General features: G+C 45.2%; 2 protein-coding genes across 3 annotated transcripts in view; one reads left to right on the top strand and one right to left on the bottom strand.

Annotated features, from left to right (window-relative positions):
- LOC135574770 (uncharacterized) overlaps positions 1–638 on the top strand; it is a 1222-nt gene extending 584 nt beyond the window's left edge. Inside the window, exon 2 of the mRNA XM_065026972.1 lies at positions 1–638. This exon is cut by the window's left edge and continues 85 nt beyond it. Coding sequence (XP_064883044.1) covers positions 1–638 — 638 coding nt within the window.
- A 4842-nt stretch (positions 639–5480) lies between these two features.
- rcan2 (regulator of calcineurin 2) overlaps positions 5481–12500 on the bottom strand; it is a 117802-nt gene continuing 110782 nt past the window's right edge. For both annotated transcript variants that reach the window (XM_029676656.2, XM_029676657.2), the window contains one exon: positions 5481–9139. In XM_029676656.2, the coding sequence (XP_029532516.1) occupies positions 8985–9139 (155 nt within the window). In that variant the 3' untranslated portion in view covers positions 5481–8984. The remainder of the gene's footprint in view (positions 9140–12500) is intronic.

The following is a 12500-nucleotide window of genomic DNA, read 5'->3' as shown; positions in this document are numbered from 1 at the left end:
CAGCTACCCAGCTAGCTACCCAGCCTCCCACCCAGCTACCAAGCCACCCAGCCTCCCACCCACCCAGCCAGTCAGCCAGCCAAACACCCAGCTACCCACCCAGCCTCCCACCCAGCTACCAAGCCACCCAGCCTCCCACCCAGCTACCCAGCCACCCAGCCTCCCACCCAGCTACCCAGCCAGCCAGCCTCCCACCCAGCTACCAAGCCACCCAGCCTCCCACCCAGCTACCCACCCAGCCTCCCACCCAGCTACCAAGCCACCCAGCCTCTCACCCAGCTACCCAGCCTCCCACCCAGCTACCAAGCCACCCAGCCAGCCAGCCACCCACCCAGCCAGTCAGCCAGCCAAACACCCAGCTACCCAGCCAACCAGCCAGCCTCCCAGGTACCCAGACACCTACCCAGATACCCAGCCTCCCACCCACCCACCCAGCCAGCCAGCCAGCTACCCACCCAGCCAGTCAGCCAGCCAAACACCCAGCTACCCAGCCAGCTAACCAGCCAGCCTCCCAGGTACCCAGACACCTACCCAGCAACCCAGCTAGCTACCCAGATACCAAGCTACCCAGCCACCCATCCAGCTACCCAGCTTCCAAGCTACCCACCCAGCTACCCAGCCAGCCAGCTCTTGAATAAAAGACACCCACACAAACAAAGAAGAGCTTTATGCTGGGCTCGCACATCAACATTAACATGCATTCCAGGATATGATTCCTTTGGTGTAGCGTTGGTTCTCTTCACTAACAAACAGCGTGTCAATACGCTGTGATCATGTCCGTTTACAATGGGCTGCTGCTGGAACAGAGCCAGTAGAGAAACCATTGTTCCCAACAATCCAAGGAAATGGGCTGAATCCTTTTTCTATCGCTGAAGAATCTTTTGATACTGTAAAAAACATGCAGGAAATTTTTTTCAAAGCCATTCTCCTTAACACTCCTCCGCTGAACAACAATAGTTTTCATCGGCTGATGTGGGCTTTGTGAGGGTGAGTTGCAGTTCGACAGGAGCCTAAGCATGGTCTTTGGTTGGGTTTGGATGTATTAATAAGGAGGAGTGTTAGTGAGGTGAATCAGTGATTGTTCTACTGGATGGATGGATGGATGGATGATGGATGGACGGACAAACGGACAGACTTGTGAGGTTTTTCAGCTGAGGTGTTTAAATCCGTAAACATAATGATGGTAGTAAAGGTTGGTTGTGGTGAAAGTCTGCTGAGGTGTTTCAGTAGGCAGCTGAAGGCCACGCTGGCTGGTCTAATCCCCAGACCCACACCAGGTGGCTCCTGCCCCAAGCTCCTCCACCACAGCCTGGGCACAGCTCGCCTAGCTCTGGGGATCAGGATGCAGGACCATGAATTGTCAGAGCACTGGAGCATGGTAACAGCACGCGCACACACACACGCACACACACACACACACACACAAACACACATGCTTCAACAAAACAAAACAGAGCTACGCAGCATGCTCACATATACAGTAGGGAGAACAAGTATTTGATACACTGCCGAATTTGCAGGTTTTCCTACTTACAAAGCATTTAGAGGTCTGTAAATGTTTATCATAGGTACACTTCAACTGTGAGAGACGGAATCTAAAACCAAAATCCAGAAAATCACATTGTATGATTTTTAAGTAATTAGTTTGCATTTTATTGTATGACATAAGTATTTGATCACCTACGGCTCTCAATTCTGGCTCTCACAGACCTGTTAGTTTTCCTTTAAGAAGCCCTCCTGTTCTCCACTCATTACCTGTATTAACTGCACCTGTTTGAACTCGTTACCTGTATAAAAGACACCTGTCCACACACTCAATCAAACAGACTCCAACCTCTCCACAATGGCCAAGACCAGAGAGCTGTGTAAGGACATCAGGGATAAAATTGTAGACCTGCACAAGGCTGGGATGGGCTGCAGGACAATAGGCAAGCAGCTTGGTGAGAAGGCAACAACTGTTGGCGCAATTATTAGAAAATGGAAGAAGTTCAAGATGACGGTCAATCAACCTCGGTCCGGGGCTCCATACAAGATCTCACCTCGTGGGGCATCAATGATCATGAGGAAGGTGAGGGATCAGCCCAGAACTACACGGCAGGACCTGGTAAATGACCTGAAGAGAGCTGGGACCACAGTCTCAAAGAAAACCATTAGTAACACATTACGCCGTCATGGATTAAAATCCTGCAGCGCACGCAAGGTCCCCTGCTCAAGCCAGCGCATGTCCAGGCCTGTCTGAAGTTTGCCAATGACCATCTGGATGATCCAGAGGAGGAATGGGAGAAGGTCATGTGGTCTGATGAGACAAAAATAGAGCTTTTTGGTCTAAACTCCACTCGCCGTGTTTGGAGGAAGAAAAAGGATGAGTACAACCCCAAGAACAACATCCCAACCGTAAAGCATGGAGATGGAAACATAATTCTTTGGAGATGCTTTTCTGCAAAGGGGACAGGACGACTGCACCGTACTGAGGGGAGGATGGATGGGGCCATGTATCGCGAGATCTTGGCCAACAACCTCCTTCCCTCAGTAAGAGCATTGAAGATGAGTTGTGGCTGGGTCTTCCAGCATGACAACGACCCGAAACACACAGCCAGGGCAACTAAGGAGTGGCTCCGTAAGAAGCATCTCAAGGTCCTGGAGTGGCCTAGCCAGTCTCCAGACCTGAACCCAATAGAAAATCTTTGGAGGTAGCTGAAAGTCCGTATTGCCCAGCGACAGCCCTGAAACCTGAAGGATCTGGAGAAGGTCTGTATGGAGGAGTGGGCCAAAATCCCTGCTGCAGTGTGTGCAAACCTGGTCAAGAACTACAGGAAACGTATGATCTCTGTAATTGCAAACAAAGGTTTCTGTACCAAATATTAAGTTCTGCTTTTCTGATGTATCAAATACTTATGTCATACAATAAAATGCAAATTAATTACTTGAAAATACAATGTGATTATCTGGATTTTGGTTTTAGATTCTGTCTCTCACAGTTGAAGTGTACCTATGATAAAAATTACAGACCTCTACATGCTTTGTAAGTAGGAAAACCTGCAAAATCGGCAGTGTATCAAATAATGGTTCTCCCCACTGTATGTACTATAGGCACATACAGAAAGTCACACAGCATCTCCCCCTGAAACAACCACTGATACGCACACACACACACATTTTTACCAACAAAGGAACAAATTATATATTTATGCACTCGATTAAATAAATATTATCAATGGAACACTGACAGAGCTGGTCTGAAATGATTATATTGTACAGAGTGGCCGACTGTCTGTCATTCTAGCATTCTATAGTGATGTTTCAACATTGTCTACAAAGCCCCGTTTATACCTGGTACTAACATGGGTCCTTTGTCCTGATCTTCTCTATATTCTGATTGTACCCATATTTCCAGAAATGTGTCTACACATGGTATTAAACTGTTTTCCGTCCAATGTGTCTGCATTGTGAACAGATTCCCTAGTCCCTTCCTTTATGCAAATCATTTCACAGCTATTCTTTCAAAATATGATTTTTTAATTTAATGTAAGACACATTGATGTAATCACTCAATGGTGCCACCTGTTAATGATTTTAGAGGGTGGAAAAATTATGACATAAATGGTTTCTCTGTCCAGATCTGTTTACACTTGTAAGATATCCAGACGCAATGCTTGTCTGACTACCTCCGGATGTGGGCAGAAAGATCTGAACACATTACAATGTGTCTTTTGATTGTCTACACCTGTCTGACAATGTGGGTACAATCAGAATGTGGACAAAATCAAGACAAAGGACGCAAGTTATAATCAGGTATAAACGGGGCTATAGATTTTATGGTGGCATTTCACTTTATAATGATATGATCATTCCTTTTAATAACACCCATAAAATCAAATCTCAGCTGCTTAAATTTGGCCATAAAACAGGCAGCCTATAAAATGGGAAGGTATTTACTGCCTCCTAGTGGTCCATGCAGATATTGCTCTGCAGAGAGGCGAATTGATTTATGTCTTCTGTGAATTTTTACTATGCAATGAAATAGAAGATGGTAAATCCTAATCTATTACTCACAGACATCACAGTCTCATATTATTATTACTGAAAACCACAGGTTCATCAGCAAACACTTTATTTACGGTCTGTCTCCTAACGGCTCCATAAAGACCTAGACGTTTGCAAGCAAATTGGACATAAACACTGCTTTGAAAATAAGTAATGGAATTTATTAGTAATAAACCAAGTATTTTTTTATAGTCACATTTTGCATTACCATTTTGTTATTAGCATGTAATTACCCCTATAAGCACAGTGTAATAAATCCAGTATTGTGTTACATGTACCCATTGAAAGGATAGGGTAAGAGTTAGTCTAACAGCTGTAAGTGCACTGTATTACCATTCTAGGGTTTCAGCTCCACAATGTATTATCCTAACCCTAGACTGATAATACGTTGCATTAGAGCTGAAACCCTAACCTTAACCCTAACTCTAACCCTAACTCTAACTCTAACCCATAAAACAATCCGTTACTCTACAACCCTGGTGAATGTTACATGTTTGGCAAGAACGATGATTGATGTCACTGTTGTGTCTGCAAGCAGGCTTTATTCTCATCCTATAGTCCAAGCCTGTGGTTTCTACATGTCTATATGGGAGCCAGTTATTGAGTGGTTTGTTTTCTGGATGACCGAACAGCTAGAAGGAGGCAGGAGACTGAGGAGAAGAGAGGAAAGGTGGGAGAGTCAAAGCACCACTTTTCATGTCATTTCTGTTCTACAGCAAGGACAAAAAGTTGAAGCCTTCATAAACATAGCCTGTAGCCCCCTGACTGAACAATGAACATCAGCGTCATATTGTAACCTGTCATCCACACTAGAAGGTGCGGGCACTGGAAACACCACCATGATTGACGGCTGTTGCGTCAGCATCACCCTAGAAACCCACGGCAACAGTGGAGTGAGGGGAATAACAAGCGATTTCCAACAGAGGATAAAGCAATAAGGAACAAACGGGAGAGAGAGAGAGAGAGAGAGGGTGGAAGGGAAAGAGATGGAGAGAGAGAGAGGGTGGAAGGGAAAGAGATGGAGAGAGAGAGAGAGGGTGGAAGGGAAAGAGATGGAGAGAGAGACAGAGAGAGAGAGGGTGGAAGGGAAAGAGATGGAGAGAGAGAGGGTGGAAGGGAAAGAGATGGAGAGAGATGAGGTGAATGTTGCGTTTATCACAGTGATGTCCTCTTTGTTCAAAATGAAACACTGTACAATGGTGATGAGAAAAACAACTCGAGTGGCGCCGAATTGGCCGTGGCCAGCCTTACACACTGATGTTCCACAAGGAAGGGAATTAAAGGGGATGGAGTGACGGTTAGCTGAATGGGGAGACTTTACAAGAAGGAGCCATGTAAATGGAGGCTGGGGAGGTGATGTAGACGCTTTTCATTTTCCTATACAATCAGTAGGCCGATAGCAACAGAGCCGCGAAATAACAACACGAGACAATTCATTAAAACCAAACTATTTTAATACTACCATAGAATCATTTGAACTACTTGTACATGGCTACCATGAATATTTGTACAAAAATGCAGTAAAAATAGTATTGATTAATATATACAGATATGTCTCCTTAGTGTAGGCAGGCAGGTTGTTGTAACGTTACATGTAGAATGACAAGTACATTGATGGTCATACACTATTTTTACACGATACACATATTGGTTACCTCCATCACTGATATTCCCTTCCAATCCAACTGACTCTTAGAAGAAACAGATAAGAATATAATGATTTTCATTTGAAAATAAAATACAAATATCGGGACATGTTGAATCATACACAGGTACATAGTGTCTATTGTGTTTACGTTTGGAGGAATATGACCGCAGGACAAGATTGTAGCGCAGATTCAACAGATCCGAGGTTTAGGCGAAAGACACCAAAGTCCAGAACAAAAACCATTGCATGTATACAAGTCACCTCATTGAGGGTAGTAATGGTGGCTGTAGTACATACTTGGGACAGTGGCATGTGTTGTGTCTGGTTCATCTGACCATATAGTGAGGGAACAGTGTCTTAAAGCCAGCATGTATGAAATAAAACAAGGAAGAAGAATACACTATTGTAAACATTTGATATGCACCATTTACAATACATGATTCAAACCTGGTGTTTTTAGGAGCGGGCCTGTATTCAATTTCATTTGAAGTCTATGACTTCCACAAGGATAGTGGCTCATTATTACCAACATCATTTGATCTAAAATATCAATTAGAATGACTGTAAATGTTATACAATAACAGATAGGAAAATATTGCAGGTAAAATAAAACTACAACCTACTGGAACTGGTTGGAATTAAACTACAACCTATTGGAGCTTGTTGGAATAAAACTACAACCTACTGGAGCTGGTTGGAATAAAACTACAACCTACTGGAGCTGGTTGGAATAAAACTACAACCTACTGGAACTGGTTGGAATAAAACTACAACCTACTGGAGCTGGTTGGAATAAAACTACAACCTACTGGAACTGGTTGGAATAAAACTACATCCTACTGGAGCTGGTTGGAATTAAACTACAACCTACTGGAGCTGGTTGGAATTAAACTACATCCTACTGGAGCTGGTTGGAATTAAACTACAACCTACTGGAACTGAATGGAATTAAACTACAACCTACTGGAGCTGGTTGGAATTAAACTACATCCTACTGGAGCTGGTTGGAATTAAACTACATCCTACTGGAGCTGGTTGGAATAAAACTACATCCTACTGGAGCTGGTTGGATTAAAAAATACATTTCCGTGCACTTTGAACTGGGTTATCAAATCTGATAATGTGAGCCATCGTTATCTGAGATGGGGATTGGAATGATGTATAGTGAGGGGTTACAGTGAGGGGTTACAGTGAGGGGCTACAGTGAGGGGTTACAGTGAGGGGTTACAGTGAGGGTTTAGAGTGAGGGGTTACAGTGAGGGGTTACAGTGAGGGATTACAGTGAGGGGTTACAGTGAGGGGTTACAGTGAGGGTTTAGAGTGAGGGGTTACAGTGAGGGTTTAGAGTGAGGGGTTACAGTGAGGGGTTACAGTGAGGGATTACAGTGAGGGGTTACAGTGAGGGTTTACAGTGAGGGATTACAGTGAGGGTTTAAAGTGAGGGGTTACAGTGAGGGGTTACAGTGAGGGTTTAGAGTGAAGGGTTACAGTGAGGGATTACAGTGAGGGGTTACAGTGAGGGGTTACAGTGAGGGTTTAGAGTGAGGGGTTACAGTGAGGGATTACAGTGAGGGGTTACAGTGCGGGTTTAGAGTGAGGGATTACAGTGAGGGGTTACAGTGAGGGTTTAGAGTGAGGGGTTACAGTGAGGGATTACAGTGAGGGTTTACAGTGAGGGGTTACAGTGCGGGTTTAGAGTGAGGCGTTAGTGTATAAAAGCACCCAGGGTTGAATCAGTGGCTCACAGTAATGTAGAATCAGAGTGTAGGTGCAATGTCTGAAACAGGAAGGGTCAATAGTTTGGACAATAGAAAATTGATCACAACGCCAGTTCTCCACAAATAGACAGGGAGGTCCAATTTGTACAGGGCTTGTTCTACTGCCTATAAGTTAAATCAGGCACACCAAGAAGACACTCATTGAACCAACACAGGAAAAACAAAACACACAATAAAGGAAAACAAACATGGTTGTGTGTGTGAGTACAGTATGTATGTAATTCCCCTTGACCATCTCGACAGAAACTGTGTAATAGCACTTGGAAGATTTGTGTAACATAACTCTATAATAACATTTTTTTTTTCCTCTCAGGATCGTCATCATGCATTTATTTTCTTCGTGGTGAGTTTGAATAAATGTTTCTTTCTCGCTCCCTACAGAGGCACATAAAGGAAACACGAGGAAATCCCATGACTGAGCCACGGTTCTCAGACAACACAATATCTCTATAAAAACGTAACCATGCACTTTATAGACTGGCTTCACGTGATGATATATGATTGGCTCTCCATTTCAGCCAATGAGGAAAAGGTGGCCACCAGGCATTCCATTTTTTCTTTGTTATGTTGTTTTCTTTTGTTTTCTTACTCCTCCTTTTTCTTTAAACAGACTTTCAGGGACAAGACATGGACACAGAACAATTTACACTGAGGAACAATCACAGAAATGTCATTGTACATAATGCTTTCCCTGTAAGGTGCATGGATTGTAACTGTTATTAGCCTTGTTTTCTGTGAAGGACACCGGTAGCCAGGAAACACAGGGAGATAAAAGAGAGAAGTTAGCGAAGAGAGAAGAGAGGTCAAATTGACAGCTACATACAGGAAACGGAACAAAGTAAACACACAAACGAGATCAGACCAGTGCATGCATTGGCGAGATTGAAAGAATTCCCATGGTCGACAGACAGCACTGATAACACGATGAATAACCCAACTTTAAGGGGACTATAAGACAAAGTATTGACCATTTACCATAATGCTCCTTCAGGTTACTTCAACTCATGCAGCGCCAGAGTCATCCCACCACCTCAGTAGCTAGCATGCCCTAATGAGAGAAGCGCTATTCATCGTCAGTGCTTGGGGTACATACGCAGTGGAGCGAGAGCAATGCTAACACACGTCTATAAAGGCGACCAATGGGCTTCTTTACACTGGCATTCGCCACAACCCCTAAGCCAATCAGAGGCCGAGCTCAAAGCAAGGTGCTGCCCCATCACTGCAAACTGTGTGACATTACAACAACAGAATCATACAGACAGGAACCAATCACTGGTGGCTGAATCTTGATGTAAGTATGGAGTATTGCCAACACAATCATACATGTAGCACATCAACGGCTGTATGTCGACGAGGATGAGTAACAGAGAGCACTCCCCTTCTGGCCCGGGCGAGGCGGCCGTAGGGTGGGGAATGCTGAACACGGGGATTGTTCCTGTGAGAGAGAGACAGGGGATCGATTCTCCTTCCTCCAGATGACGATGTTACGGCAGGAAGTGGCAGGGGGACAGAGTTCAGTGAGAAGTAGGAAGGTCAGGGCGCCGGGTCTGGATGATTTTTGGTTTGGGGCAATTCTTTGGTTCTTCCACTTCCTCGGTGTCGCTGTCGCAGACGTGGACAACAACACTGGGGGTGGACTCTGTTCCAGCATGCAGCTCAAACTTCTCTCCTGTAGACAGAGAGAGAGACGGGAGAGAGAGAGAGAGAGAGAGAGACGGGAGAGAGACGGGAGAGAGAAAGAGAGAAAGAGAGAGAGACGGAATAGAGAGAGAGAGAGAGAGAGACGGAATAGAGAGAGAGAGACGGGAGAGAGAGAGAGAGAGAGAGACGGGAGAGAGAGAGGCGGAATAGAGAGAGAGAGAGACGGAATAGAGAGAGAGAGAGATGGGAGAGAGAGAGAGACGGGAGAGAGAGAGGCGGAATAGAGAGAGAGAGAGACGGAATAGAGAGAGAGAGAGACGGGAGAGAGAGAGATGGGAGAGACGGGAGAGACGGGAGAGAGAGAGAGATGGGAGAGACGGGAGAGACGGGGGAGAGACGGGAGAGACGGGAGAGACGGGAGAGAGAGAGATGGGAGAGACGGGAGAGACGGGAGAGAGAGAGATGGGAGAGACGGGAGAGACGGGAGAGGGAGAGACGGGAGAGAGAGAGATGGGAGAGACGGGAGAGAGAGAGCGGAATAGAGAGAGAGAGAGAGAGAGAGAGAGAGAGAGACAGGAGAGAGAGAGAGAGAGAGAGAGAGAGAGAGACGGAATAGAGAGAGAGAGAGAGACGGAAGAGAGAGAGAGAGAGAGAGAGAGACGGAATAGAGAGAGAGAGAGACGGGAGAGAGAGAGGCGGAATAGAGAGAGAGAAGGGAGAGAGGCGGAAGAGAGAGAGAGAGATGGAATAGAGAGAGAGAGAGAGAGAGAGATGGAATAGAGAGAGACGGGAGAGAGAGAGAGACGGAATAGAGAGAGAGAGAGAGACGGGAGAGAGAGAGAGACGGGAGAGAGAGAGAGACGGAAGAGAGAGAGAGAGAGAGACGGAATAGAGAGAGAGAGAGAGACGGAATAGAGAGAGAGAGAGAGAGAGAGAGAGACGGGAGAGAGAGAGGCGGAATAGAGAGAGAGAGAGACGGAAGAGAGAGAGAAGGGAGAGAGAGAGGCGGAATAGAGAGAGAGAGACAGGAGAGAGAGAGACGGAAGAGAGAGAGAGAGAGAGATGGAATAGAGAGAGAGACGGGAGAGAGAGAGATACGGAATAGAGAGAGAGAGAGAGACGGGAGAGACGGAATAGAGAAAGAGAGAGAGACGGGAGAGAGAGAGAGATCATCACAGCACAGTTGAAAAATACATGGCAAATAGAAATCCAATATGGATGGTGTTAAGAGATAGATGGGAGGGGTTGACTGGAGCTGAAGGTTGGGAGTAATAACAACTAATATCAACTAAATAACTAATGTAAAACAATATTGTGCCCGTAAATAGTATGTATATAGTATGTAGAAGCTGGAAGTAGAAGCCTAAGCGTTGTTGTTCACTAGTGTACTCCAATTAGGGAAGGAGTGGTAGGGTTAGAAAGTAATAAAGGAAAATATATATTTTTTAAATGTATATATATATATATATATATATATTGGATTGGAAATGATGTAAATTACATTGACGGAAGCTACAATCTATATGCAATATTAAAGCTGATCTGGAGAGAGAGAGAGAGAGACAGAGGGGGGAGAGAGGAAGAGATGGTCAGGACAAGACATTTGAAAATATAAACGTGTCCATGACCTCAAGAGGGAGCCCTGGTTCCAAGAGAGACACTAAATCAGTGAGGTGAGGCAAACTCAACCTGGGTGAGGATTTTCTCCTCATAATTACTAAACGGTCATGTGAGAATTGGGGGCAGAAGCTTAATATACAGAAAGACTATGTAATTCTCTGATTAGGAGGACCTGAACCCAGGGAGGACTGAAGCAATATCCTCCCTCCCTCATTCCCTCCCTCCCTCCATTTCTCCTGAGGACTGGGCTCCTCAGCCAACCGCTGGGTGACGTCAATGCTGCTGCGTGCTGTCGCTCCGGGTCAGACAGTCAGAGTCAGAAAGAGGGAGAGAGGGAGAGGGGGAGGGGGGAGAGAGGGGGAGGAGGAGCGATGGGGAGAGAGGGAGAGGAATGCAGAAAACAGAGAAAAGAGAGAAAAGGAAAAGGGGAGGTACTGAGAGGAAGAGAATGAGAGGGGGATAATAGAGGCTCAGCACACGCCCAGTACTCAGAACAACATAATGGAACTGTATCAGTATCAGTCAACTCACTCCCAGATCAGCTACAGAGCCCAGAACACACACTCATCTCCACACTGGGGGTTCAACACTCTCCTTAAGAGCTGTTATACAGTATACCCTAGCTATCATCTGTCATTTAGTACGTCTCAGGGGTTCTGATAACGACAACATAACAGCTAATTATCACATAATGACATACACACACACACGCACACACACACACACACACACACACAGCTCATTGTCATTCACAGCACATGCGTCTGGCATTATCCCTGCTATTTCAGGCTCTGCTAATAAAGGAGCTCTTTGCGTTTGTGTGTGTGTGTGTGTGTGTGTGTAGGGACTGTACTGTATGCAGTAAGCTCACCATCTCTAACCCCATGGCAATGAATGCCTGTCCAGCCACAACCCACCTGGCCAGCTCCTATCAAAGCTATGTATTAACCAGGATAAAAATGGATGGCACCTAGTGGCTCGTACCATGTGTGTGGGGGTGGAAGGACAGATGGACAGCTGGACGTGATGGTCTCTCTCTTTGGGCTTCAGCGTGACCTAGGCCCACTAACACAGTGCAGCTACTTTTATAGCATTCTTTCAAGCCAGGCCAAACACTTCAAATAATACACTCTCTGAATCACTGTTTCTTAAATATACAACATTCCTTATCAACAGTCCCAAAATAAACAGGTGTAGTAGACTACAGCACAGGACTGCTCTTCTGGTACAGAGTTAACCCCGTTATGGGTGAGGCACTATTCCTTCAGGAGCGTTTGACTGCTGCTGTACACACCTTTCCTATTCATATACTGTCCATACTGTCTATACACACCATTATATACATACAGTGCCTTGCGAAAGTATTCGTCCCCCTTGAACTTTGCGACCTTTTGCCACATTTCAGGCTTCAAACATAAAGATATAAAACTGTATTTTTTTGTGAAGAATCAACAACAAGTGGGACACAATCATGAAGTGGAACTACATTTATTGGATATTTCAAACTTTTTTAACAAATCAAAAACTGAAAAAGTGGGCGTGCAAAATTATTCAGCCCCTTTACTTTCAGTGCAGCAAACTCTCTCCAGAAGAGAGAATACTTTCGCAAGGCACTGTATATTTATAAACTGGGTGGTTCGAGCACACACACACACACACACACACACACACACACACACACACACACACTACCGAGTATGCACGTACGCATACACACAAACATACACTAATGATCTATGACAGATAGCTATGGTAAGCGCCTGTAATGT

This window comes from Oncorhynchus nerka, linkage group LG13 (assembly GCF_034236695.1).
Source record: "Oncorhynchus nerka isolate Pitt River linkage group LG13, Oner_Uvic_2.0, whole genome shotgun sequence".
NCBI classification, from domain to species: domain Eukaryota; kingdom Metazoa; phylum Chordata; class Actinopteri; order Salmoniformes; family Salmonidae; genus Oncorhynchus; species Oncorhynchus nerka.
The sequence above is the reverse complement of the archived record's forward strand: the minus strand, read 5'-3'. Positions and strand labels throughout refer to the sequence as shown.